We start from the raw sequence: 20,796 nt of genomic DNA, 5'->3' as shown, positions 1-20,796 counted from the left end.
AAGGAAGCCTGGGTAGAGAATTGTACTTCGCTAAGGAGCATACCTTCCAACTTGAAGATGTCCGTTCTAGTAAAATTTGGGGGGGTTCAGGTTGAAATAAAAGTGCATACTAAAGACGCAGTTTCTTATTATCTTACCTACCGTACTACTAGTTATATCCCAAACGCGAAGCAGTTGTTACCCGCAAAAGTCACCTTCCACCTTTTATGCTTGCACAATTCCTGTTTGTCGTTTACAACTGCGATCAGCTCTTTCACATTGACTCACCGGCAACCCGGGCTCGCTCGGTAAATCCTAGCGCTCCCAACTTCTGTCTCTTGTCGTCGGATAGTTGTTGGGATGCGCTTTCCCAGAGGTCCTTGGAAGGTTTCGTATCCTTGGGGGTGTTAGATTCTGGGAAGGTGTCAGGCCTTTGGGTTGGAGAGAGGTGGGCCCGAGGCCTTCCACCGTTGGGGGTTCTCTTTTTCGCTGCAACGTTCTCTATGAGTCCGGAGAGGATGCATCCCGGTGGGGCACGAGTAAATTTGCCTTGGTGGACTATTCACTAGCTTGTGCATTTGTGTTCTCTGTGAAGCGGTCCTCATGGAGGTTCGGGGTCGCCGATCGAGACCTGAGATGCCTGTGGAATTTGGCGCTAAGCCTGTCCCGTATAGAGCTCTGATCAAGACGAGGCATACCCAATCTGGTTCTCAAGGGAACCCATTAAGAAGACTGCTTGAACGGAAGGAACGGTGTGGTGGTTCAAAGAATATACGAGCATTAGTAAGAACAGGCTGTTTTTTCTAGAGTAAATCGAAGTCGAAACTGAGGCTGATCCAGTGCCCAATGCCATTTGCATGTCAGAGCGCTTATATGCATGGATACCCAACATGAAAGTTCGAGCTGACATTGTCCTAAATCTACTAAGACCGAACATCAGATTTATGATGGATGTTTGCTCGGATTTGCAAGGTCTGGAGCAAGCTCAACCAAATTACCTATTACTTACTTAGCTTTATTGAACCAAAAACATGATCGGGACAATAGGATGCAAACACCTTTGCGGTTCCTACTGAAGAGCACGGCGCATCCACAATGCTCCCAGCATGCTATCAATTAGCACATTTCGAGATAATATCGCGATCTGCGCACGAATTTAGCACATCATCTCCACTCTGGCGGGGAATCTCGAAGATCTGCGCGGCACTATCGACAACAGTTCCTTATTCGTCTTCCGCTGCATGTACATTTAGCTGAAACGAAATAAAATATTATCTATGATGTCACAAGGTTCAGTGTCAGCCAATGATACCACGACACTGCAGCCAACACCAACGAATCAACAAGGATTGTTGAACCCCGATATAGACCCCGAGTTCATCCCGACGTGTACTCCATATCGTGAGTGGAGTTAGCCGGCCCGTTCCGTCAGCTCGATTGCCTTGAGAAGGCTGGGCTCAGTATGAGATGCATCTTTACGTTCAGCTGCTGGACGTGGAGGTAGGGATTTATCGGGGTCGCTTATCGATTATACGAACTCGAAAGCTCACCCTTGTTGTTGTGTGTGATGGCCGTGCAGTTTGCATGAATCACGAATCCTTGGCTTGGTATGTTTCTCTTTGGGTTGGTAATAAGACAGCCTTGTCTAATTTCTTTTTCCGAGCAACCATAAGCGATTTAACCCCCGAGGTAAGCACCAAATATAGAAAGCCCTATCCGCAAAGCGCGCTTTGAGGTCGCATCCCAACATCGGGAAACAACTTTCGGCTTGTTTTCTGCTGTTTCTTCTACAGATAAAATAATGAGCCGAACTTCGAGGTTGTCCAAAGCAGAGCTGAAGACTAAAGAGGATGTTGCTCATGGGCAGGATGAAACTGGGTCCGAGACAGAACACGCCGCCCCTTTACCTGATTATCTTACGAAACCCGAGCCTGATGAAGTCCGGAAGCATGTCAGTGAAACTTTACGGCTTTTAAGATCTAGGCTGATAATGAAACCAGATTCTTTCAAACAGGCTGGAACATACGCCGCTGTACCAGCCCAAGGACGGTGAACTCATATCACATGACTCCCAAAAAACAATACGCACCGACCCTACCTACCTATCCTTTGGCGATGGAGGCACAACGGCTACGGTGACTGAGTGGGGTCAGCAAATGCAGATCAGTCGTTATCTGGGCCATGGAGAGTCGGGGATTTACGCCATCGATCACGCACATACCCCGGAGCCCAATCAGTATACCAAAAGAAGACAGGGCTTCCTCGATATGATTGACACATCCCAGGGATTTGGCACCGATTCGGGTCTTCCGGACTCTGAATGGGAACATACAACCTACTGGCTCCGTAACCGATGGCCCCGCGTGGTATTCAAGAGAAAGGACAAATGGGAACTCACGTTTCAATGGGTAGTCTGGAATAATGTTGTCATTCATGATCTTCTGTGGCAAAACTTGACCGAAAACGAAACCATATATGTCGACGTCTGGACCACACTTGAGATTCTGATACGGGAACTGGATTTCGTCAACTCATCTCACTCATTCAATGGTGAAACGTGCTCGAGATATCAAAAAGGCCCCGGACCCGGTGGTTATGGCTTTGTGAAGTTGCATAGATTTCAACAGAATGGTCAGAGCAATGATGGACAAACCATGCCAACCCTGAAGAGTCATGGGAATGACTTCAATGCGGATGCCGTGGCAGCAGCTATAGGTGTATTCGAGAACGGAAACCCATTGAAGAAGGAGGAATTCTTTCATCAACGTGAAATCACTATCAAGGCCGGAGAAAACCGACGTCTGGTCACTGGGTACAAGCTTGTACTTTTATCCACGGAAAAGAAAGATTGGAAACTTTTGACTTTGACAAAAGGTGACGTGGACATTGATTATTTCTTGTGTCAAAGCCAGCTCGAGGACAGCATCCCAAGAGACACATTTTTGTCCGACAGGGATTTCTACATTGGGCGCAATTTGGAGCATATCCTGTCGGTCTGCGCTATACCGATCACTAGCGCTCCTGCTGAGAACGATGGAGAAGATGAAGGGGCGAATCAAAAGGGCGAGGAGCCGATGGTGGCACTTACATGTGGTGATATCGCAGGTCATCGGATCTGCACATCGGCCAGCTAGTAAGTTATCCAGAATGCGACATAAGATTCGGAGAATTCGACTAACAGCAATTAGTTTTGCCTTCAAATTCCTGTTGGGGGTTTGCCGTAGCCTAAGGCAAGATCATCCTTTGAGGGCTCGAATAAAGAGAACTTGTCTCGCACATCTTCGATGGGTATTTGAAAGGGCCAAGCAAAAGGACTCCGGGGGGTTCGCCAGGTACTACTGGGCAAATGGGGAGATCATATCCAATCTCCTACCCGATGGTCCTACGGATACCCCATTCCAGATTCTCAAGGCATATGAGTTCTTTCAATTCTTAGAAACCCCCCTGGATACTTCGGAATTAATCGGAGAACCACATCTAGCTAAACAAGCCGAACTAGCTTGTGTGACAAATCCTGCTACAGCAAAACAATTCAGCGAAGTAAATAAACAATCCGGGGGAGAACAGCCAACGAGACAAGGAATACCAAGTGGAGCGACGAACGAAACTGAACCAAAGCAGCCGACTGCGAAGACGAGCCTGAATCAATCAATAGAGCCAGGTGGTGAAAGTGAAGAGGCTGAAAAGGCTGAGATACGCAACTTTTTGGACGAAGACAATGGTGACATCGCAATGAAATGGGTGAACGCTCTAGACAAGGCCAATAAGCGAGATGCCTTTGCCTGGCCCCACTCGACCAGAGCTGGGATGAACTATTTTCGATTGGATGACCATGTGTGGATCTGGAATGCCATCAAAGCCATAAGCATCATTCTTGGATGGGACACGATGGCCAAAGGAAATTTCAAGAGTCGAGAAAAAGTGGATAAGGATTCATGGCAATATCAGCGGAACGAGCTCATGCGAAGATATGAGCCTGAGAAGATGAAGCGAGAGATCTTACAACGTTTTACAACTGTACACGACGTCTCCAAAGAGCGAATTCTCGCGGTTACCCGGTCCCCTCGAGAAACACGATTCGAGTTTCACTCGCGAGACACGGCATTATTTTACCCGATTGTGGATACTATGCTTGGTCAAGGGGAGGAGCGATGGTTGGGCTTGATTAAACTCCAAAAAAGATTCACCCGTACTCAGGATACTGATCCAGACAATTTGTTACGGCACGGGCTTGGGATGCTCATGGAAAATACCTGGGCCACGGATTCAACTATGAGGACTGACTTTCTCGAAACAAAACGCGCACTCATCACAACCACGCTCACCAATGGTCTCTTTCCAGCGCAGATTACAGGCTTGGGGGAATCCGAACGTGTTAGCTACCACGAGGATTATTTGTTACATGTCTCTTTTGAAATGCCCTACATTCTTCACGCAACACGTCCTCAAGAGGGCCCATTTCAGCAAGCCACTCAAGAAGGTCTGACGAAGAATAGGCTGTATGAGGAAGGGCCTGTCAAGCATACCAGCATCCTAGACGGCACGATCCCCTTTAATGACCAAATTGATGTCAAAAGCATCATAGATATCAGAGAAGAGTGGCTCTATAATTCTCCATCTTTCCTCGATTGGAGTCCTTTGAATGGCAATCACATCCCTTTGAGCTTGCTTGACCTCGGAGTAAAACGCGTGAGATGGATAATGAGGGCGCTTCTGAAAGCATACGGTGATGAGACAAGCGAAGAAATAAATGAAGAGAGTGAAGAGGATAGTGGCGATGACGACGACATTATGGTTGATGCCGCTGGTGTGAGATCCATTTCGAATCCTGGAGAATATCAGCCACTGGATATCCAGCCGGATGGTCATAAGCATTTGATGATCGACATTGGGAAAAAGAGACCTCGGATGAGAAAGACATCCTGCTCTGACGAGCGGGAGTCCAGAACCCACACTTATGTCAAGTCATGGGAAAAGCTACTCCAAGTCCGAACAGCCCACAGTGCAAAGAAAAGGTTCCTGTGGTGTCGAAACCCACCGGGGGAATACGCGTTGATGTGTTATCTTGCGTCGCCAGAAAATGAACAGCCGTCGTTACGCTTGTTCTTCGATCGCCATGCTAAATGCGTCACAGACTTTGATGATAAAACAAGTAGGGTATACAACACGTGGGAGACGGAGTTCCACTGCACCTTCGTTCGGCTTGGGAAACCCGCTCGACCCATTAACAGTGAAGACGCAAGCAGTAACCTCAATGAATCGCACAAGGAAGAAAGACGCCCAGAGCCTATGCTGCATTCGTCAATTCGACCGCTGCCTGACCTTGGTGGCCAAGAGCTGAGACCCGCGTCAATGGGCTTCAGGTTTCATGGTGACTTCTTCGATCGATTTTGGACATGCCATTATGTCGAGAGTTATCTGGGAGAGCCGCCAAGGTTAGACATGAACAATTACCTGAGTAGCAATGGTGAGGAACTCAAAAGACTTTTCCAAGATAGCAGCGCGTACGTTTGGCAACAACGGAAGGTGCTTGAAACGCTGCTATTCCACCTAATCTTATCGGAGATCAACAAAAGTGTTCAGAAGATCATAAAAGCAATCCAGGAAGAACTCAGTTCGGACCAACATGGCAAAGAGAGGGTAAAGACGCCAAAACCTTCACAGTTCGACTCCGAGGTATATTTCAACGATTTGAAAGCGTGGGCAGCATTACATGAAATACTTGAGTTTCTAGGCGACAACCTGGAAAATATCTCGAATAATGTCAAAGGCTGGAACTCACGGGAGGAAGATCGTCGGACTGAGAAACCTCGATGGACAAACAACGATGAAAAAAAGTACCGAGATGCCATCACTCGAGCTCTTCTCGAGTGTCAGAGGGCTGAGCGCGTACTATTCGCCCACAGAGCTACAATTCGCTCCCTCTCAAAGACATTGAACTACCGTCGTGAGGAGGCAAAAAATGAATATGACCGCAACATGAGCGAACGCAACTTCCGTAACAATGACAATGTTAAGTACTTCACCTACTCGACCGTGATCTTCTTGTCTCTGGGCTTTGCAGCCAGTGTCTACAGCATGCAAGCTGCACCGCCTACAGATGTTCTCCAACACATGGTGATCTTCTCTGTTGTTGCCTTCTTCACCCTTCTGGTCATTATTGCTATCCTGCCCTTCTTACTTGAAGGGTCTTCGGGATTTCGAAGAGTTTGTCGAGAATTTGTACTGCATGGATTCCGAGGATGTTGCCGAAACATCTACCAAGATTCTAAAGATCTCCATGGATTTTGGAAGCTCTTCTATACGAAAGTTCCGTACACGTTTTCCGACTTGTTTACCATGCAGATCCCCTCATATGTGCTTCTTCTCAAGGGTCAGAGTCTCAATCCGGGATCATCCAACCGCAAGGAGCATGCTAAGAAACAGAAACAACAAGCACCTAAGCCCGAGGAGTCTTTGGATGGCAATTCAAGAAATACATTAAAAAGAGAAACGAGAGACGAATTGAAGTTTGACAAGTCCAAAGGTGAATCATGGGTTCAGTCATGGAATAGAATAGTCGAGCCATGGAACAAAAGCCTACGCGGTCATAGATAAAGTGTTCTTGCGTTAAGTCTTCCCTTACGGCAATGAGAATGAATCAGGATTTTGTCATTTTGTATTTTCTGTTAGTATATTACCGTCGAGCAGACCTTCATAGGGGAGCCTTCTCTGATCCCTTCCATATAGGTGCTCAAAGTCTAGGTTGCTGAAGTACATACAAGCTGCCATGTCTTTGCCAACCCTTCCGTGACAATTAGGTGTGCGCCACAAGAAGGAAGACCATTTTCATTCTACACGAATATCTTTAAGATCTTCCCAAATAGTTGTATTCATGCATTTCTGGCTACCTACAGTCTTGTTCTCCCCAAGCCTGGTTCCATAAGGCTGGCGCAGTCACACTGCATTACGCCAAGACTAATAAAACGCATGGCATAGTCCGGTCGCAGCCTTCCACAGCTACTTCTTGAACTTCTCACAATAACAAGGTCCATATTTCTGTCGTCGTCTAGCAACCGATATAGACCACTATGAATGAGACACTTCCAGATCACAAAGCCATCACAACTCCAGTCCCTACAATCGACGTGACTACCGAAGACCAACACAAATTCATTGGCGTCGCAGATATCACCCACTTTGTTGTTCAGTGAGTATAATTTCCTTTGATGCATTCGCAAAGTTCTACTTCTGTATTGTCAAAGATTGGCTCGCCCATATGCTAATGAAGTCCCTTCAGACTATCTGAGAAAAGATTTGACCTGCTCATGCAATATATTGCGGAAATCCCTTACGACTTCAACAAGCCGTGGCCATTCTGGTTCTTCGTAGGGAAGATCGTATCAAAAGCCTTCTTTGACGACGAAGAGCAACTCAAGTGGCTGAACACTGTTCAGGTCCTGAACAGGGAGTTTATCGCATTCACCAATACCCAAGCTAGCGAACAGGATCTGGGGGACGAAAACGCTAGAAGGGGGGAGCTGAGAGTAGTTGAGGTCGACTTCTCTAAGCCCCAGCCAGGTGAGAATTTGAGGTTGTTCTGGAAGCCAGCTCGAGGCATTATTTGCCAGAAAGTCCAAGATTGTAAGTTGATGATATTCATAGTCATCCTTTCATCTAACACTTAGCTAATGATGCTCGCAAACAGGGTTGGATTACGAATCGACTCAAGGTTGTACTTAGAAGAATCAACATATGGAGTATAGCATCATCACAGTACGGGTAGAGACCGCACTATCGTATGTGTTCCCAGTTTTGCTGCCTGTTAGCCTGATAGCCCGATGGCTTGATAAAGCCGATCAACTTTTTGCTTAACATCCTGGTCGAATCACAGAGTGGGTGATGTATTCTTTTGTTAACAATTCCCACCCACATAAATGAATTTTATCTTTACATTCACACGTCTTCAATGATTGAGTGACTCGTATTCAGAATTTTATCTCACGGAGTTGTTCAAGATTGCCCGTTTAGAGTCAGAGACAATAAATACCGAGTCCGATGTAGTAAACAATGGTGAACATTACGGGGTTAGTATTTGATCCAGTCAGTCCTAGACAATGATGACAATTCTCTGGTTTTCCTAAGTACGTACAGGGAATATTCAATTCGGAGCCCAGTCTAATAATAATAGTGTTATTCAAGAACACGTTTAGATAAGGCAGATGCATCAGCGGGAATGTTACACCGACCTTTTCTCGCATCGCTCATGCACGTTGAAGTCAACCATCATCCGCGCCTAGCCTTCTTCTCTTCATGTGCCGGTCGCTGCTTTGCTGAGCTCGGAGTTAAGAATAATAGCTTGGTCGGTGTGGGTTTTCTAGCTTACTTTACATGGATCTTACCCGAAGACAGTAACTATAGAGATTTAGATAACTGATAGCTGGGTTACAAATAGAACATAATCTCTGTATAACCATCCCGGTCTATCCTTGACCTGGGCGATAAAATATTAGAATACGCAGAATAAAATGAATTAGAAAGCGCACAACTCTATTACCAATCAAGCACCATACATTAGTGAACTCTTTCGCGGATATGATATCACAGATCCAAACAACCGGCTTCATGCACCCTTGGTACATACATAACCATGACCAGACTCGAGCTATTACCACTCATCCGCTATCCGAGTCTCATCTTCTCTTTCTACGTCAGCTTTAGACAAAGATAGGACAGATGATGCAAGTCCCCCCTCCCCGGGGAAAAGAATGGATAACGGCCGTAGCTAACCGAGCTTGCCTTGTCCGTGTCAGATACGAGGCATGGGGCTTTGGGTCATGTATATAAACCGAAGTCGAGCCGGTCTTCGTTCCAACGGTTTTTGTTGAGACTTTGTGTTAAGTTGAGTCGACGGGAGTCAGACAGACAAACAGTCGGTCAGACTCAGACATATCATACCGAATGAGATCATATCCGATTCTAACATTCTTCGCGTGAACACCTCACAATACAACAACACACTCCCACCAACTGCTTGACCTTGACCTTGAACTACGTGACACGATAAGAGCGACACCGATCAACCCCAATCAACGACGTTGATATCTAATCCGGGGTTTTACTTTCGATTTCATCTTCATTTTTGCGGGGAAAGCGGCCTCGGCTCCGCTCGGGTAACGGCGCTTATATTCGGAGCGAAGCAGGGTTCCGTCATACTTACCCTTGCTTAACCTACCTCCTCGACAGTCTACGGACAGTCTTATTGTTCATTCGGCCGGCGCTCGGTTCGGTTGAACGTGGATCTTGTCTCACATATCCTACCCTAGCTACTTATATTGCATAGTGGTGGGGTTTAGTCACAATGCTATTGCAGGAATTGTGCGAGACGGTATCGGTGTCGGGGGTTCTGTCAGCAGTGGGCATTTTCACCGGAGGATTGGTATGTTCGTTTCCTATCGTGTCTCACTCACTCCGCGTCTAGCCATTGTGCCGAATGCAGGGAGTACATCCATGGAAATACTCGGATGGAGCTAATGCATGTAACGTCAGACGCTGGTCTACGTGCTCTACAACTACCTATTCCACCCCCTTCGACGGATCCCGGGTCCCCTACTCGCGGGTCTAACGCCGTGGGTGCAGCTCTACCACGGACTGAAAGGGGACCGGCATCTATGGCTCTATCGACTGCATGAGACGTACGGATCGCATGTGCGCGTAGCGCCGAATTTCGTCTCCGTGAATACCGCCCAGGGACTGCATGATATCTACGGACATGGCAAGAAGCTGAAGAAGGCGGATTTTTACAATGCGTTTCCCGCCATCAAGGGCGTGTATAATACGCACAATGCGATCGATAAGACGATGCATGGGCGTAAGAGGAGAGTCCTCAGTCAGGCGTTCTCGGACCATGCGTTGAAGAGCATGGAGGATGTGATGCTCTTGCATGTGCGGCAGCTTTGCTCGGCGTTGGGTGCGGGGAGCGAGAAGACGGGCGCCGAGAAAGGCGGAGCTGTGTTCAACATGAGTAACTGGTTCAGTTACCTGACTTATGATGTTATGGGAGAGTTGTGTTTCGGCAAGAGCTTCGATATGTTGCTGTCGAGTAGCAAGCACAAATTGATCGAATTGGTTGATCGTGCGGCGAATCGACACTATGTGGTGAGTGTTACCTCCGTCGCTTGACTCAGGACCAGGACACTAAACGATTTCACCAGTGTGGACTGTGGATGCCCTTGGATAGCTGGCACCTCGACCAGATCGTGATCCACCGACTCACCAACGATCGATGGAACTTCATCATGAACTCGCGCGTGGAAGCCAACGAGCGCGCCAAGGAACGCACACAGGCCGGCCACGACTCCAAGAAGGACTTCTTCTACTACCTGCTTAACGCCAAGGACCCCGAGACCGGCAAGGGCCTGACGACGCCCGAGCTCTGGGGCGAGGCCAACGTGCTCATGATCGCCGGCAGCGATACAACCTCGACCACGCTGGCCGCCGCTATCTTCTACCTCGTCCGGAACCCGCGCGCCATGGCGCTCCTGAAGAAGGAGGTCCGCGAGGCCTTCACGTCCGTTGAGGAGATCGTCACGGGCGCTCGGCTCAACGAGCTCGTGTACCTGAAAGCCTGCCTGGACGAGGCCCTGCGACTAGCGCCCGCAGTGCCGGGCGCCATCCCGCGCGAGGTCATGGACGGCGGCGCCACGGTGGATGGGGTCTACCTACCCGCCGGCACGGACTGTGGAACCCCGACGTACGCCATCCACCGCCAGGCGGAGTACTACCGCGAGCCGCAGATGTATCTGCCCGAGCGGTGGATCGAGGGGGCGACCTGCCAGGCTCAGGTTTCGGGCAAGCAGACTAGTTGGACGGTCAGCAAGGAGGAGGTCGAAACGGCGCGCAGGGCGTTCTGTCCGTTTAGCATCGGACCGCGTGGATGTATTGGCAAGGGGATGGCATTCATGGAGATGCGATTGACGATTGCGCGGATGATGTTCCTGTTTGATATTGAATATGCCGATCGCACGGGTGAAGACGAGAGTGGCCATTTGGCGTTGGTGGATCATTTCACAAGTGCCAAGAGAGGGCCTAACGTGGTGGTCAAACGGGCTGTAGCATAGTGAACAGGTCATATGGTGGATAGCTGGACATAGTGAAAGGGTGGAGGATATATTCACAATTAGTAGTATACAGGCACAATGAACAAACTTTTCAACAAGCAGTTCGGAACATCCGAGGATAACAAAAAGTTACTGAAATGATGCAACCTCAGGCAGAGACTAATGAAGAGGACACGTGCCCACACGTGCCTCCATCCCTATTCGGCAGTAAACAATATTCCCTTTCTGTATCTCTTCTACTCTCCTGACGAACTCCATCAGCGTCGATTGATCAATTGATTTCTGGTATTACCATGTCCTAGCCACCTTCCCTGCTGTCCAACAGTCCAGTCCAATCCAACTTCAGGAACCATAATAAGCAAGAAAGAAAAGAATGCCCCGTTCCCTCTTAACCACCATCCTTATTCAATCCACCGTCTTGAATGCGATCTCCAATATCCTGGCTCAAGTGATTGACCAGTACAACAAAGATGTACGTAGAACCTGCCTTTCATGTCTATTTATCATTCTCTTTCCTATCATCTTGTAAATACCCTCCAAACCAAACATCAACTCGATCAACTCTACGATCATCCCTTATTGCCTACCTACAACCCAACTCCAAATCCAAATCCAGCTCTACTTTCGAGTTTCCCTTCAATATATCCTCTGACACCCCCCTCCCCTACCCTGATTAACCCAAAAACAAAGGGCCCATTCACACTCAACACCCCCGCCCTCCTCCAATTCATAACCTACGCCATCATCATCGTCCCCATAAACTTCTACTTCCAGAACTGGCTCGAATCCACCTTCCCCGGCTTTCCCACCTGGCAGAGGAGCCCCGCACATCTGCGCCGGTCTTCAACAGGTTGGTCCTGGGGTCTGGCAGATGCGCGCCCCGCCCCAAACCCAACTCTCGACCTCGACGTGGTCGTCGACATCTTACCGGCTGTGAAAGAAAAGGCCGCGACAACGGTAACGACACGCTCCTTTCAGCCGAGGAAGAAGAGATCGGGGACGTGGAACTTCGGGATGAAGTTCTTGCTAGATCAGACGGTTGGGTCGGTGTTGAATATTGTGCTTTTTGTGATGTTGATTAATTTGCTGAAGGGGTTGGAGTGGGGGGTTGTTTGGGGGTTGGTTTGCGAGGTCAGTATATTTACACTCTTCTGCTTTCTTGTGTATCTTGTCTTTTTGCATCTTCATGGCTCTACAGATGGAGCTTTTGGAATGAAGCAGCAGAGCAGGTGTCTTTGGAAGAGAAAGGTATACTAACGACTAGAAAATATAGGACTTCATGCCCATCATGATCGCGCGTCTCAAATATCGCCCCGTCGTCTCAACGCTTATGTACACGGTTGTACCGGTCGAGCGACGAGTCGTGTTTGGTAGTGCGTGTGGAGTCATCTGGGGGGTTTATTTAAGTTTATATGCGGCTGTTTAAGCTTGGGTTTTGTTCATTCCTTTACTTTCTTTCTTTGACGATCAGGCTTTATTTTTTTCTTGAGTCTCTTGTCTCCTTGATGACACTATCTCGTCTGGGAACGTTGCATTCCTTTCGTTATTGTCTTTCACACTCACTTTGTGATTCCTTTTGTGGTTTACGCTGTTTCATTTTGTCTTGGGAATTTGATAAATGTTAATATCGATATTGGCATTGTACTTGAATAAGATTAATTAATGGGTGGTCAGGACAAGATGGTGTACAACCTAGATAGTCATGTCTTTTCCTTCATTCATAGTTGACGTCCTATGTACCTAGATCATGGAAAGAATTACTGGCTATCTACATTAAGAGTACTTTTGCCTTCCTCATCGGGGGCTCCATCTCGATGTCCCTCCTAACTCAACTGATTAATATCCAATGCTCACGAACTGTATCCCGTCAGACCCATCCCAGAATGCACTTCCATATACCATCATTCCCTAGACTTGACTCACATACGCTCACTATAAACTAAGCATGCCCACCCCCCTCCATCCTCCTCCCCTTCACCGAAATCCACTGCACCGGCAACGCCACAAAAAACGCAATCGCACCCGTCGCCACCGAAATATAAAACGTCTGCGTAATCGCATCACTATACGCCTGCAACACACCAGGCAAGTCCGCCTTATCGACCGCCTCCCGGAGCATAGTCGCCCCCGCCGCAATGACCTTCTCGGCGTCCGCGTTCGGCGCCAGACTCGCCAGCCCGGACCGCAACTGGTTGCTGAACACGTTCTGCGCTACAGAGACGAAGATCGCGCCGCCTAGAGTCTGCAGGAACATGCCGATGGCGGTGGCCGTGGGGACGTCGATGGGTTCGAGCACCGTTTGGTAGACGAGCATGTGTTGCTGGATGCCGGTGCCTACGCCCATGCCGAGGAGTGCTTGGTATCCGATCCACATGGGGTGGCCGGAGGAGACGTCGAAGGTGGAGATGAGGCCTGCGCCGATGGTTGTGAGGATGGGTGCCAGGATCATGAAGGGCGTGTAGTAGCCGAATGTGGTTACCAGGAATCCGACGATCATGGCGGCGACGACGAGCCCGATTACCATGGGGAAACTCATGATGCCGGATTTGGTGGCTGAGACGCCTTTGACGGCTTGGAACCAGATGGGGAGCTAGTGGTGGGTGTTAGTAGGATGCAGCAGGAGTGAACAGGAGAGTGGAATGAGAATCAAGGATTGAGGGGTGGGATCACATACATAGTACATAATGGTGTAGAAAGATCCAAGTAGAAAGAAAGCAAAGCATGCAGCGCACGACACATTCCGATTCTTCAGGAGCCGGGGAGGCACGGTGGCCCTATCCCCCCGATATCCCTGCATCGCGACAAAGCCCATGATGAAAATACCGAAGAGAACGAACAAGACAATGATACGAGCATTGCCCCATGCATACCGACTGCCTCCCCACTGCAGTGCAAGCAACAGACAGACAATTGCCGGGAAGAACAAAGCCAAGCTAGGCAAATCCAGCTGCGATATCTGATCCCTCGCTCCCGATCGACCTTTGACCGGCTTCGGGGCCTGGAATAGGAACAGGATGATAAGAGCTGTCACGCCTCCGAAGGGAAGGTTGATGTAGAAGCACCATCTCCAGGTGAGGTTGTCGGTGAAAGCACCGCCCATCAGTGGCCCGATCACACTGGCAACACCGAACATCGCTCCTAGGATTCCTTGGTAGACGGGTCTTTTCTCCAGCGGTACCATCTGGGTGACAATTAGAATAGCTCCTGAGTAGAGACCGGCGGCTCCTATGCCAGCCACGGCACGTCCGAGAATCAATCCGACTGAACTAGGGGCAACGCCACAGATCAGGGATCCGAGCTCGAAGATGAGCAACGCGGTTAGGTAGACCCATTTTGTGGAATAGAAGGTGTAGATCTTGCCGAATGCCAGAGTCAACGCGCAGGTGGTGAGCATGTACGCACTTCCGTACCAACCGACGTCGCCCAAGGAATTGAACTGTTCCGTTATCCTGGGGATGGCGGTTGTGATGATTGTGTTGTCCTGGTTACATATTAGCGTATGCCCTTATATAGAACACGATATCATGTTCTCTGTCCTCATCTCACGTACCAAAGATAAACACAAGACTGAAAGTCCCAGACCAGCTGTGACAGCAACAAGCCTCCATATATTTGGGGATTCATTTCCTGGGTTATTCCCCGCTGACCTTGGGTCGTACGTTTCCATCTCACTGTACTCTAGGCCATGTACTAGTTTCTGGTCGTCCTTCTCGAACTCGCGCGGGGCTGTGGGCGGGGAGCCATCCGGACAGGCCCTGATTTGTAGGCTTTCCTTATCTATCGAATGTGCTCTGCCGTTACCTGTTCCTTCAGCCAAGCTGGTCTCAGACGGTAGCCTAATGATGCCGGCATTTTTTGAGAAGCGTTTGAGATGAGTAGTATCTACCATCTTGGAGAATGGAGCACAGGCCGGGAGTTGTGAACAGCTTTGATCTGAGTCGCGGCCACTTCGAAGATCAGTTTACTAAGGAAGGGGGGCAGATAATATTAACAAAAATTCAAAAGATCAAGAGCACTCGGATTCTCGGGACATATGGAACTGTTCCACAACACGCAAACACGGAATCGAGTGCTACAACTAAGACATCAAACCAAGAAGTTGTTTAATTGACCGGCTGCAGTCACTGTATGCAGGAAGCATCAGGTGCAGTGGGTGCAGCATCGAGCATAAAAGTGGCAGAAGGGTTCCCAGCAAGGGATGGTAGATTACTTGGTCATTCATTCTTGGCCAACCACGTCCCCTGGATAGCGGCGACAGGGAATGTCCAAAGGAACTCAGGGTCATCTTTGCCCTACCATGCCTGTTCCGAATTGTCGTGTTGTCGTACCGCTTATGCCTGTTAACTCAGCAAAGGCCGTCGTCGGTGCCCGTGCGAAGTCTCTTCTGTGCGACAACGGATGAGGCGCCGTGTTTGTAGATGTTTCGTCAAACCAAGGGATAGAGTCCCGGATCAGGCGTCAGCCTACTGTCCCTGGTAGAGCCCCTAACTTAAGCAGATGAGTTCCTTCATCGAAGGAAAAGAGTTTATTTACCATCTGTAGCCTCTGCGACCTGCCGTCATGCATCGTATTTCTTTTCCTCTCAACGGCCCAGAATGAAAACGAACGGGCCCATGATAACGTGTCGGGGCTTTGTATTCCCGCGACTAATGGCATGTGGCATGCATTAGCCAGTTCCATGTGAATGCTCGGGTACCACACTATAACTTCCGAATCTTTATGCCGGGTACTTAAGAAGACGAGTTATGAAGCGATGGCCTTGCTGATCTGTGGCCATCACGGCATCTCTTGCATCCGAACCCGAAACACGTTCGATAATGATTGATCCTAAGGTTGATCGCGACCCTGGCAGCCCCTTGCATTGTAATTAAGGCTAGCGAATCTCTTTCGTCTAGAAAAGCAGTTAGCTTGGGCCCGACCCGAGGGCCATTCAGAAGATGCAAATCAAGCACCAGAAAAGAAAACTGAAGTCCAAGAAAATGTTTGATAAATTCCTGCCATCGGATATCTCATCGAGAAACTACTTGCAACGCCGGAAAACAAAACATGAAGATATTCATACACCTCAATTCCTCCCATGACACTGACAAACACCAGACCCATGCTCGAATGCCGCTCCCTACTGGTTTGATCTCATCGACCCTGTACCAGAGGTGTCTGACAACAAAATCCAATTCAAGAAAACAGAAAAACAAAAAAAATGATACCATGAGGTAGAAAGAAATGAAATCGTATCAGCGTATTTTTCGAATGGCTGGCCTTTATTTGGCCTTCTTCATGCGCGCCTCCTCCTTGCTGGCCACGAGGGCGATCAAGGCGGCTCCAACTCCACTGCCATCCTTGGAGATACCAATGCGCACCTTCTTATCGCCAGTAGAACCAACTTCCGGCACCTCGCGCAGGGCATCGCGCATGTATCCCTCGAAGTTGGGATAGAATTCGACCAGACTTCCGTCGACACCAACATCGATCAGATCATCCGTCTGCAGTTTGCCGGTGGCGATCAGGACGGCGGCCAGAGGCACGGCACTAAGGCGAGCAGCGCGCTTGCCAATGGCATGCACCAGGGTCTGAACGGCCTTGCAATCGGCTGTGCTGGCCCGTTCAATCTTCAAGTGGTCTTTCAGGGCGGTCTTGGTCGACTCCAAAGTCTGGCTCTTGTCGGCTTCGACCGTGCTCAGGAGGCTGGTATCGAGACCCCACTGCCTGAAGATCATGGAGTTCTCCGGAACAACAACGTCCGAGGACTCGCTGGCCTTGAAGAGACCCGCGGATTTGTTGTTGTACATGTCAAGCAGCGCACGTCGCAGGATCTCACCCAGGAACATTCCCGAGACACGCTTCTCGAACATCTGAATTCCGGGGTTGTTGCTATCGGCATCAAGCTGCTGGTCGTACACAGTGTTGGGCAAAACGCTGAGGTGGTTGTCAAAGCTGCCCCATTCGGCGTTGATGATCATCTCCCCCGTGGACTTGTCGTAATCGGAATGTTCAATCGTGTCCATCTTGGGGATTCTGTCGAGCTTCTCCACATAAGCACCGTTGGTGCCCGTGCCAAAGATGGCACCCAGGAAGGTACCTGTTTCACCGGGCGAGGTGTACGAACGAGCCATCAGCGTTCCCACAGTGTCGTTGACCAGGGCGGCCACGCGCACGGGCAGCTCCAGCTCGTCAATGGCACTTTGCAGCAAGGCGCAGACATCATGGCCAACGGCGTCGGGGATGTTGAAACCCTTCGTCCAGCGAATGAGGGTACCCTTGTTGATTCCCATTTGACGCACGGGGAAACTGAACGTGAAACCGAGATCGAACAGCTCCTCCTCGCCGCTTCCTTCGCGTCGACGTTGAAGGTGAGCTTCGAAGTGCTCGTTGTGGTGGATGCGCAGGAAGGCCTCGATCTGTCGGGCCAGGAAGAGGAAAAGATCCTTGGACGAGCCCGAGGCCATCAATTCCCGAGGAATCATGATCTTGGACTGCGTCAGGGAGAAGGTGGTGTCTCCATGGAGGTCGATTGAGCACACGCGGAAATTCGTGCCACCCAAATCCACGGCCAAGTAGAGGCCCTATAGGAAAAGCCAAGGTCAGCCCATCTGGTGTCACGCGGACAGTGCGTCTTTCAGCTAATGTCGGCCACTAACCTTTTCAGTGCCATTGGGGACCGAGGTCACGAAAGTAGGAATCTGACTGAGGGTGGTATGCTCCTGTCTGAGACCCTCGTCCATTTCGCGAATGTATTCCTTCACCCCGCGCTGGACCTCCGCGGCGGGGTAATCGAATTCGCGGGCAATCCGCGTGGCTTCGTCCAACAAGGCAGACGACATGATGAGAAGTGGAGACGTCGAAGGGATTTTGAAGGGGGATAGAGTGGTCAGGAGAAATAGTGAGAGAACAGGGAGTGGCGGGGGAAGAAGACGAAGGCGAGGGAGGGGTCGAGGGGTAGATATGGAGGAAAAGTGTGGAGGGGTAACAAGGAAGAGAAGGGATTGGACGTGGAAAACTGGCCAGAGTACGGAAGAAAAGAGAAAATTAAGGGAGAGAAAAAAAAACAAAATTAAATAATCAAAAATCTCACGCTGGGAGTGTCAACTAATTAAATAACAGAAACCGGCATGAAGAGAAAGTAGAAAGCGACGAAATGAAAGACTGGACGGAGGGGTCGATGAGGTCAGGCTGTGGACTCCGACAGACCAACGGGAAGTCCGGGTTCGCCGGAGAACGGGGATTTGGGGAATCCACGATTTTCTCCAGACGGCTTCGTCTCGCTCCTGTTTTCTCCGAGTCCTGTCAGGACACTTGGGTTTAGCGACGCTGGCTTAGCGGCAGCCTGCGGTTTCCATGACGCCATGAAACGCTTGTGGGGAGCCTCCGGTGAGAGACAATGGTTAGTTGGTTTACCATTGCATGGCAAAAGGCGGGCAGCGAAGCGAGTGGAAGGCTTGGATTGCGTTGCACGTCCCATTCGGATTGTCTTGTCTCGTCTTTTGTCTCAAGTCTGGTGTCTTGTGCTGCTGACAGGGTAGTACTGGAGGATTGATTGTGGTATAACTATCCCGTATTCGAATCTCGATGAAGAGCGGGGAATGTCCGTAGGTACATACGGAGTAGATTAACGAGGAGGAATTAGCATATTTAGAGTGCAGAACAATCAATGACCTTGTTGATCGACAATAACAGTATGATGTAGAATATCTAGACTATATTATTGTAGTCGGTGGACTCGGGAAATCCAGCCGATCTCTGATTTGATGCCTGAAAAGGTTGGCGGCGAACTCGCTAGTGCCTGAAGTACCAGGCAGACAGCACAGCACAGCACCACGGGACCAGTCTGGCTATAATCCATTCAACTGTTACAATGGACATTCAATAAGGATAAAATCCGAGGATTGTTTTCGAATTGGTATGCTGTTAATGTCCATCAATATGTAGTTCAGGTACTGGTATACTTGCCAGGCAAAAATATACATCCGCGACATAGGTGGTGGTCAATCCATACAGTGCAGCCAATCGACAACGAGCGAGCTGATGCAGTGAGGAACTGTAGATAATACCTTAAACTAAACGAATCCAACAGAAATATCTACCATGAAAGTGGCCGTCAAGAGAGAAAGAGGACTTCCCCTGGCATACATGGAGGGTGAGCAAACGGCGAAATGCTTGGCATTTTGCAACCTCAGGCATTCAACCCTTCCGCACTGATAGAGGATCTTTACAACCAAGCAAGCGAGGGAAGGAGATCATAGGAAGATAGATCCTAATTAGACACTATGGACAATGAAAAAATACTCATAAACATTACATCTTTCCTATAGACAATAAAACAGCTCAATAAAAGTTCCCATCCCATCTTTCAACCATGACTAAGCACGCTAATCACGTGACCCGTACCGGCGGAAGTCGGCAGGAACTCCAAGGCGAAGAAACGATATGCGAATCCATCTCTGACCGGAACTGGAGAATTGCCCGCGGGTCTAACCAACAACCACCTCATCCAACCCCGTCTCGCGCCCATCAATTGCGATCTCCCGAAGCCGGCTAATCCTCTCCGGCTGAGACCTTGAACGACCTCCGGGTGCTTCTTTCTTTTTTCCCTCGAACCACCGCACATATACCAGTTCATCATGGGCTCCGGTAGCTCCAAGCCCGAGGCGACGGCGGACTCGAAACATATCTTCCAGGGGTAGGTGCTGTTTTTGATTTATGGAAGGGGGAGGCTCGTTGGGTTGGATTGTGTTCCCTGTGGTGGATGAAGACATTGGGTGATTGAGTTATCGGTTGATGGCTGGGTTCATGTCGATGCTGGTTATGACCGATGGCTTTGGATGGATGCTTGATTCGACGTACATTGAAGCTACAGAACGCTAACACACTCTCCATATCTAGTACCGCACCTATCCAATTCTCCTCGAACGTCGTCGACTCCCTCCAGAACAACACCGAGGTACGTACACATACACATCTAAACTCTCCCCGAAAATCACCATCCCTTCTAATCACAAACGAAACAGACGGACTCCGCGCGCGCCAAATCCCTCGAACTGCAAATCCAAGCCCGCGTCTCCCAAGAACTTGAGCGCCTTCGCGAACGCGAACAACAAACCCTCGCCGAGATCGAAAAGCGCCTCTCCGAAGTCAAAGACACCGGATCTTCCTCCTCCGCTGGCCTGTCCCCCGCGACCCCCAACGTCAGCCACCCGCCCGGCTCCCTGAACCTGGACGCGCCTCGGATCCCGTTCGCCGGCCGCGAATATGCCCCCGTGCCGCCCGTGGCCGCGGACGAGGCGAAGCCGGTCAACCGGGATATTTCGCGGGAGTCGGTGAACGAGGAGATTGAGGAGTTGCGGGCGAGACTGGAGGGACGGAGGAAGTTGGTGGAGCTGGATTCGGGCGTTGAGAAGGCCAAGGCGGATGTGGTGAGCTGTTTGCGGTTGAATGATCGGAGGCCGTTGGATTGCTGGAAGGAGGTCGAGGGGTTCAAGAAGGAGGTTGCGAGGTTGGAGGAGGCGTTTGTGGATCGTGTGGTTGGTTGATTTCCATTTTTGTCTTCCTTCTATTCGATTCCGAGAACGATGAACTACCTACCTACCTACCTAGGTGGTCTGGTTCAAAGCCGTGCCTGTGGCTAGAAGACAAAAGGAAAAGCGATGGAGAAAGCGGATTGTGCTCCTAGATGATAGATTTTTCGGGTCCGATTCGCGTGTTTATGTGTATCTGTATAGCT

General features: G+C 49.6%; 8 protein-coding genes across 9 annotated transcripts; 6 read left to right on the top strand and 2 right to left on the bottom strand.

Annotated features, from left to right (window-relative positions):
- Positions 1-1,847: 1,847 nt before the first annotated feature.
- Positions 1,848-3,113, top strand: LDX57_009271 (uncharacterized protein; the record flags this gene model as incomplete). The annotated part of the gene is made up of 2 exons (XM_046090997.1): positions 1,848-1,930; positions 1,994-3,113. 2 exons carry the CDS (start codon positions 1,848-1,850, stop codon positions 3,111-3,113), a joined length of 1,203 nt encoding a protein of 400 aa, XP_045946972.1.
- A 598-nt stretch (positions 3,114-3,711) lies between these two features.
- Positions 3,712-6,576, top strand: LDX57_009270 (uncharacterized protein; the record flags this gene model as incomplete). The annotated part of the gene is made up of 1 exon (XM_046090996.1): positions 3,712-6,576. The coding sequence occupies one exon, from the start codon at positions 3,712-3,714 to the stop codon at positions 6,574-6,576; it is 2,865 nt and encodes a 954-aa protein (XP_045946971.1).
- Positions 6,577-7,049: 473 nt separating this feature from the next.
- On the top strand, positions 7,050-7,701 carry LDX57_009269 (uncharacterized protein; the record flags this gene model as incomplete). The annotated part of the gene is made up of 3 exons (XM_046090995.1): positions 7,050-7,168; positions 7,259-7,602; positions 7,667-7,701. The coding sequence occupies 3 exons, from the start codon at positions 7,050-7,052 to the stop codon at positions 7,699-7,701; spliced, it is 498 nt and encodes a 165-aa protein (XP_045946970.1).
- Positions 7,702-8,755: 1,054 nt separating this feature from the next.
- LDX57_009268 (cytochrome P450) lies at positions 8,756-11,171 on the top strand. Of its 2 annotated transcripts, XM_046090993.1 has the most exons (3): positions 8,756-9,397; positions 9,508-10,116; positions 10,173-11,171. In XM_046090993.1, exons 1-3 carry the CDS (start codon positions 9,320-9,322, stop codon positions 11,076-11,078), a joined length of 1,593 nt encoding a protein of 530 aa, XP_045946968.1. In that variant the 5' UTR covers positions 8,756-9,319; the 3' UTR covers positions 11,079-11,171. The 2 variants fall into 2 exon arrangements, with proteins under 2 accessions (XP_045946968.1, XP_045946969.1); XM_046090994.1 differs by having other exon boundaries at positions 8,756-10,116.
- Positions 11,172-11,324: 153 nt separating this feature from the next.
- LDX57_009267 (uncharacterized protein) lies at positions 11,325-12,504 on the top strand (the record flags this gene model as incomplete). The annotated part of the gene is made up of 3 exons (XM_046090992.1): positions 11,325-11,550; positions 11,769-12,209; positions 12,352-12,504. The coding sequence occupies exons 1-3, from the start codon at positions 11,452-11,454 to the stop codon at positions 12,502-12,504; spliced, it is 693 nt and encodes a 230-aa protein (XP_045946967.1). The 5' UTR covers positions 11,325-11,451.
- A 513-nt stretch (positions 12,505-13,017) lies between these two features.
- Positions 13,018-14,472, bottom strand: LDX57_009266 (MDR family MFS transporter; the record flags this gene model as incomplete). The annotated part of the gene is made up of 2 exons (XM_046090991.1): positions 13,018-13,668; positions 13,753-14,472. The coding sequence occupies 2 exons, from the start codon at positions 14,470-14,472 to the stop codon at positions 13,018-13,020; spliced, it is 1,371 nt and encodes a 456-aa protein (XP_045946966.1).
- A 1,867-nt stretch (positions 14,473-16,339) lies between these two features.
- On the bottom strand, positions 16,340-17,899 carry glkA (glucokinase glkA; the record flags this gene model as incomplete). The annotated part of the gene is made up of 2 exons (XM_046090990.1): positions 16,340-17,641; positions 17,717-17,899. The coding sequence occupies 2 exons, from the start codon at positions 17,897-17,899 to the stop codon at positions 16,340-16,342; spliced, it is 1,485 nt and encodes a 494-aa protein (XP_045946965.1).
- Positions 17,900-19,696: 1,797 nt separating this feature from the next.
- LDX57_009264 (Mic19 family protein) lies at positions 19,697-20,605 on the top strand (the record flags this gene model as incomplete). Its single annotated transcript, XM_046090989.1, has 3 exons — positions 19,697-19,755; positions 19,959-20,016; positions 20,084-20,605. The coding sequence occupies 3 exons, from the start codon at positions 19,697-19,699 to the stop codon at positions 20,603-20,605; spliced, it is 639 nt and encodes a 212-aa protein (XP_045946964.1).
- Between the last annotated feature and the right edge of the window lie 191 nt (positions 20,606-20,796).

This window comes from Aspergillus melleus (assembly GCF_016097325.1).
Source record: "Aspergillus melleus strain CBS 546.65 chromosome Unknown contig5, whole genome shotgun sequence".
Lineage (NCBI taxonomy): Eukaryota > Fungi > Ascomycota > Eurotiomycetes > Eurotiales > Aspergillaceae > Aspergillus > Aspergillus melleus.
This window is presented reverse-complemented; position numbering and strand designations above follow the sequence as displayed.

Coding starts and splice junctions, on each gene's coding strand:
- LDX57_009268 (XM_046090993.1), top strand. CDS start 9,320: ATGCTATTGCAGGAATTGTGCGAGACGGTATCGGTGTCGGGGGTTCTG. Junction 9,398..9,507: donor GCATTTTCACCGGAGGATTG/GTATGTTCGTTT, acceptor ATGTAACGTCAG/ACGCTGGTCTACGTGCTCTA. Junction 10,117..10,172: donor CGGCGAATCGACACTATGTG/GTGAGTGTTACC, acceptor CGATTTCACCAG/TGTGGACTGTGGATGCCCTT.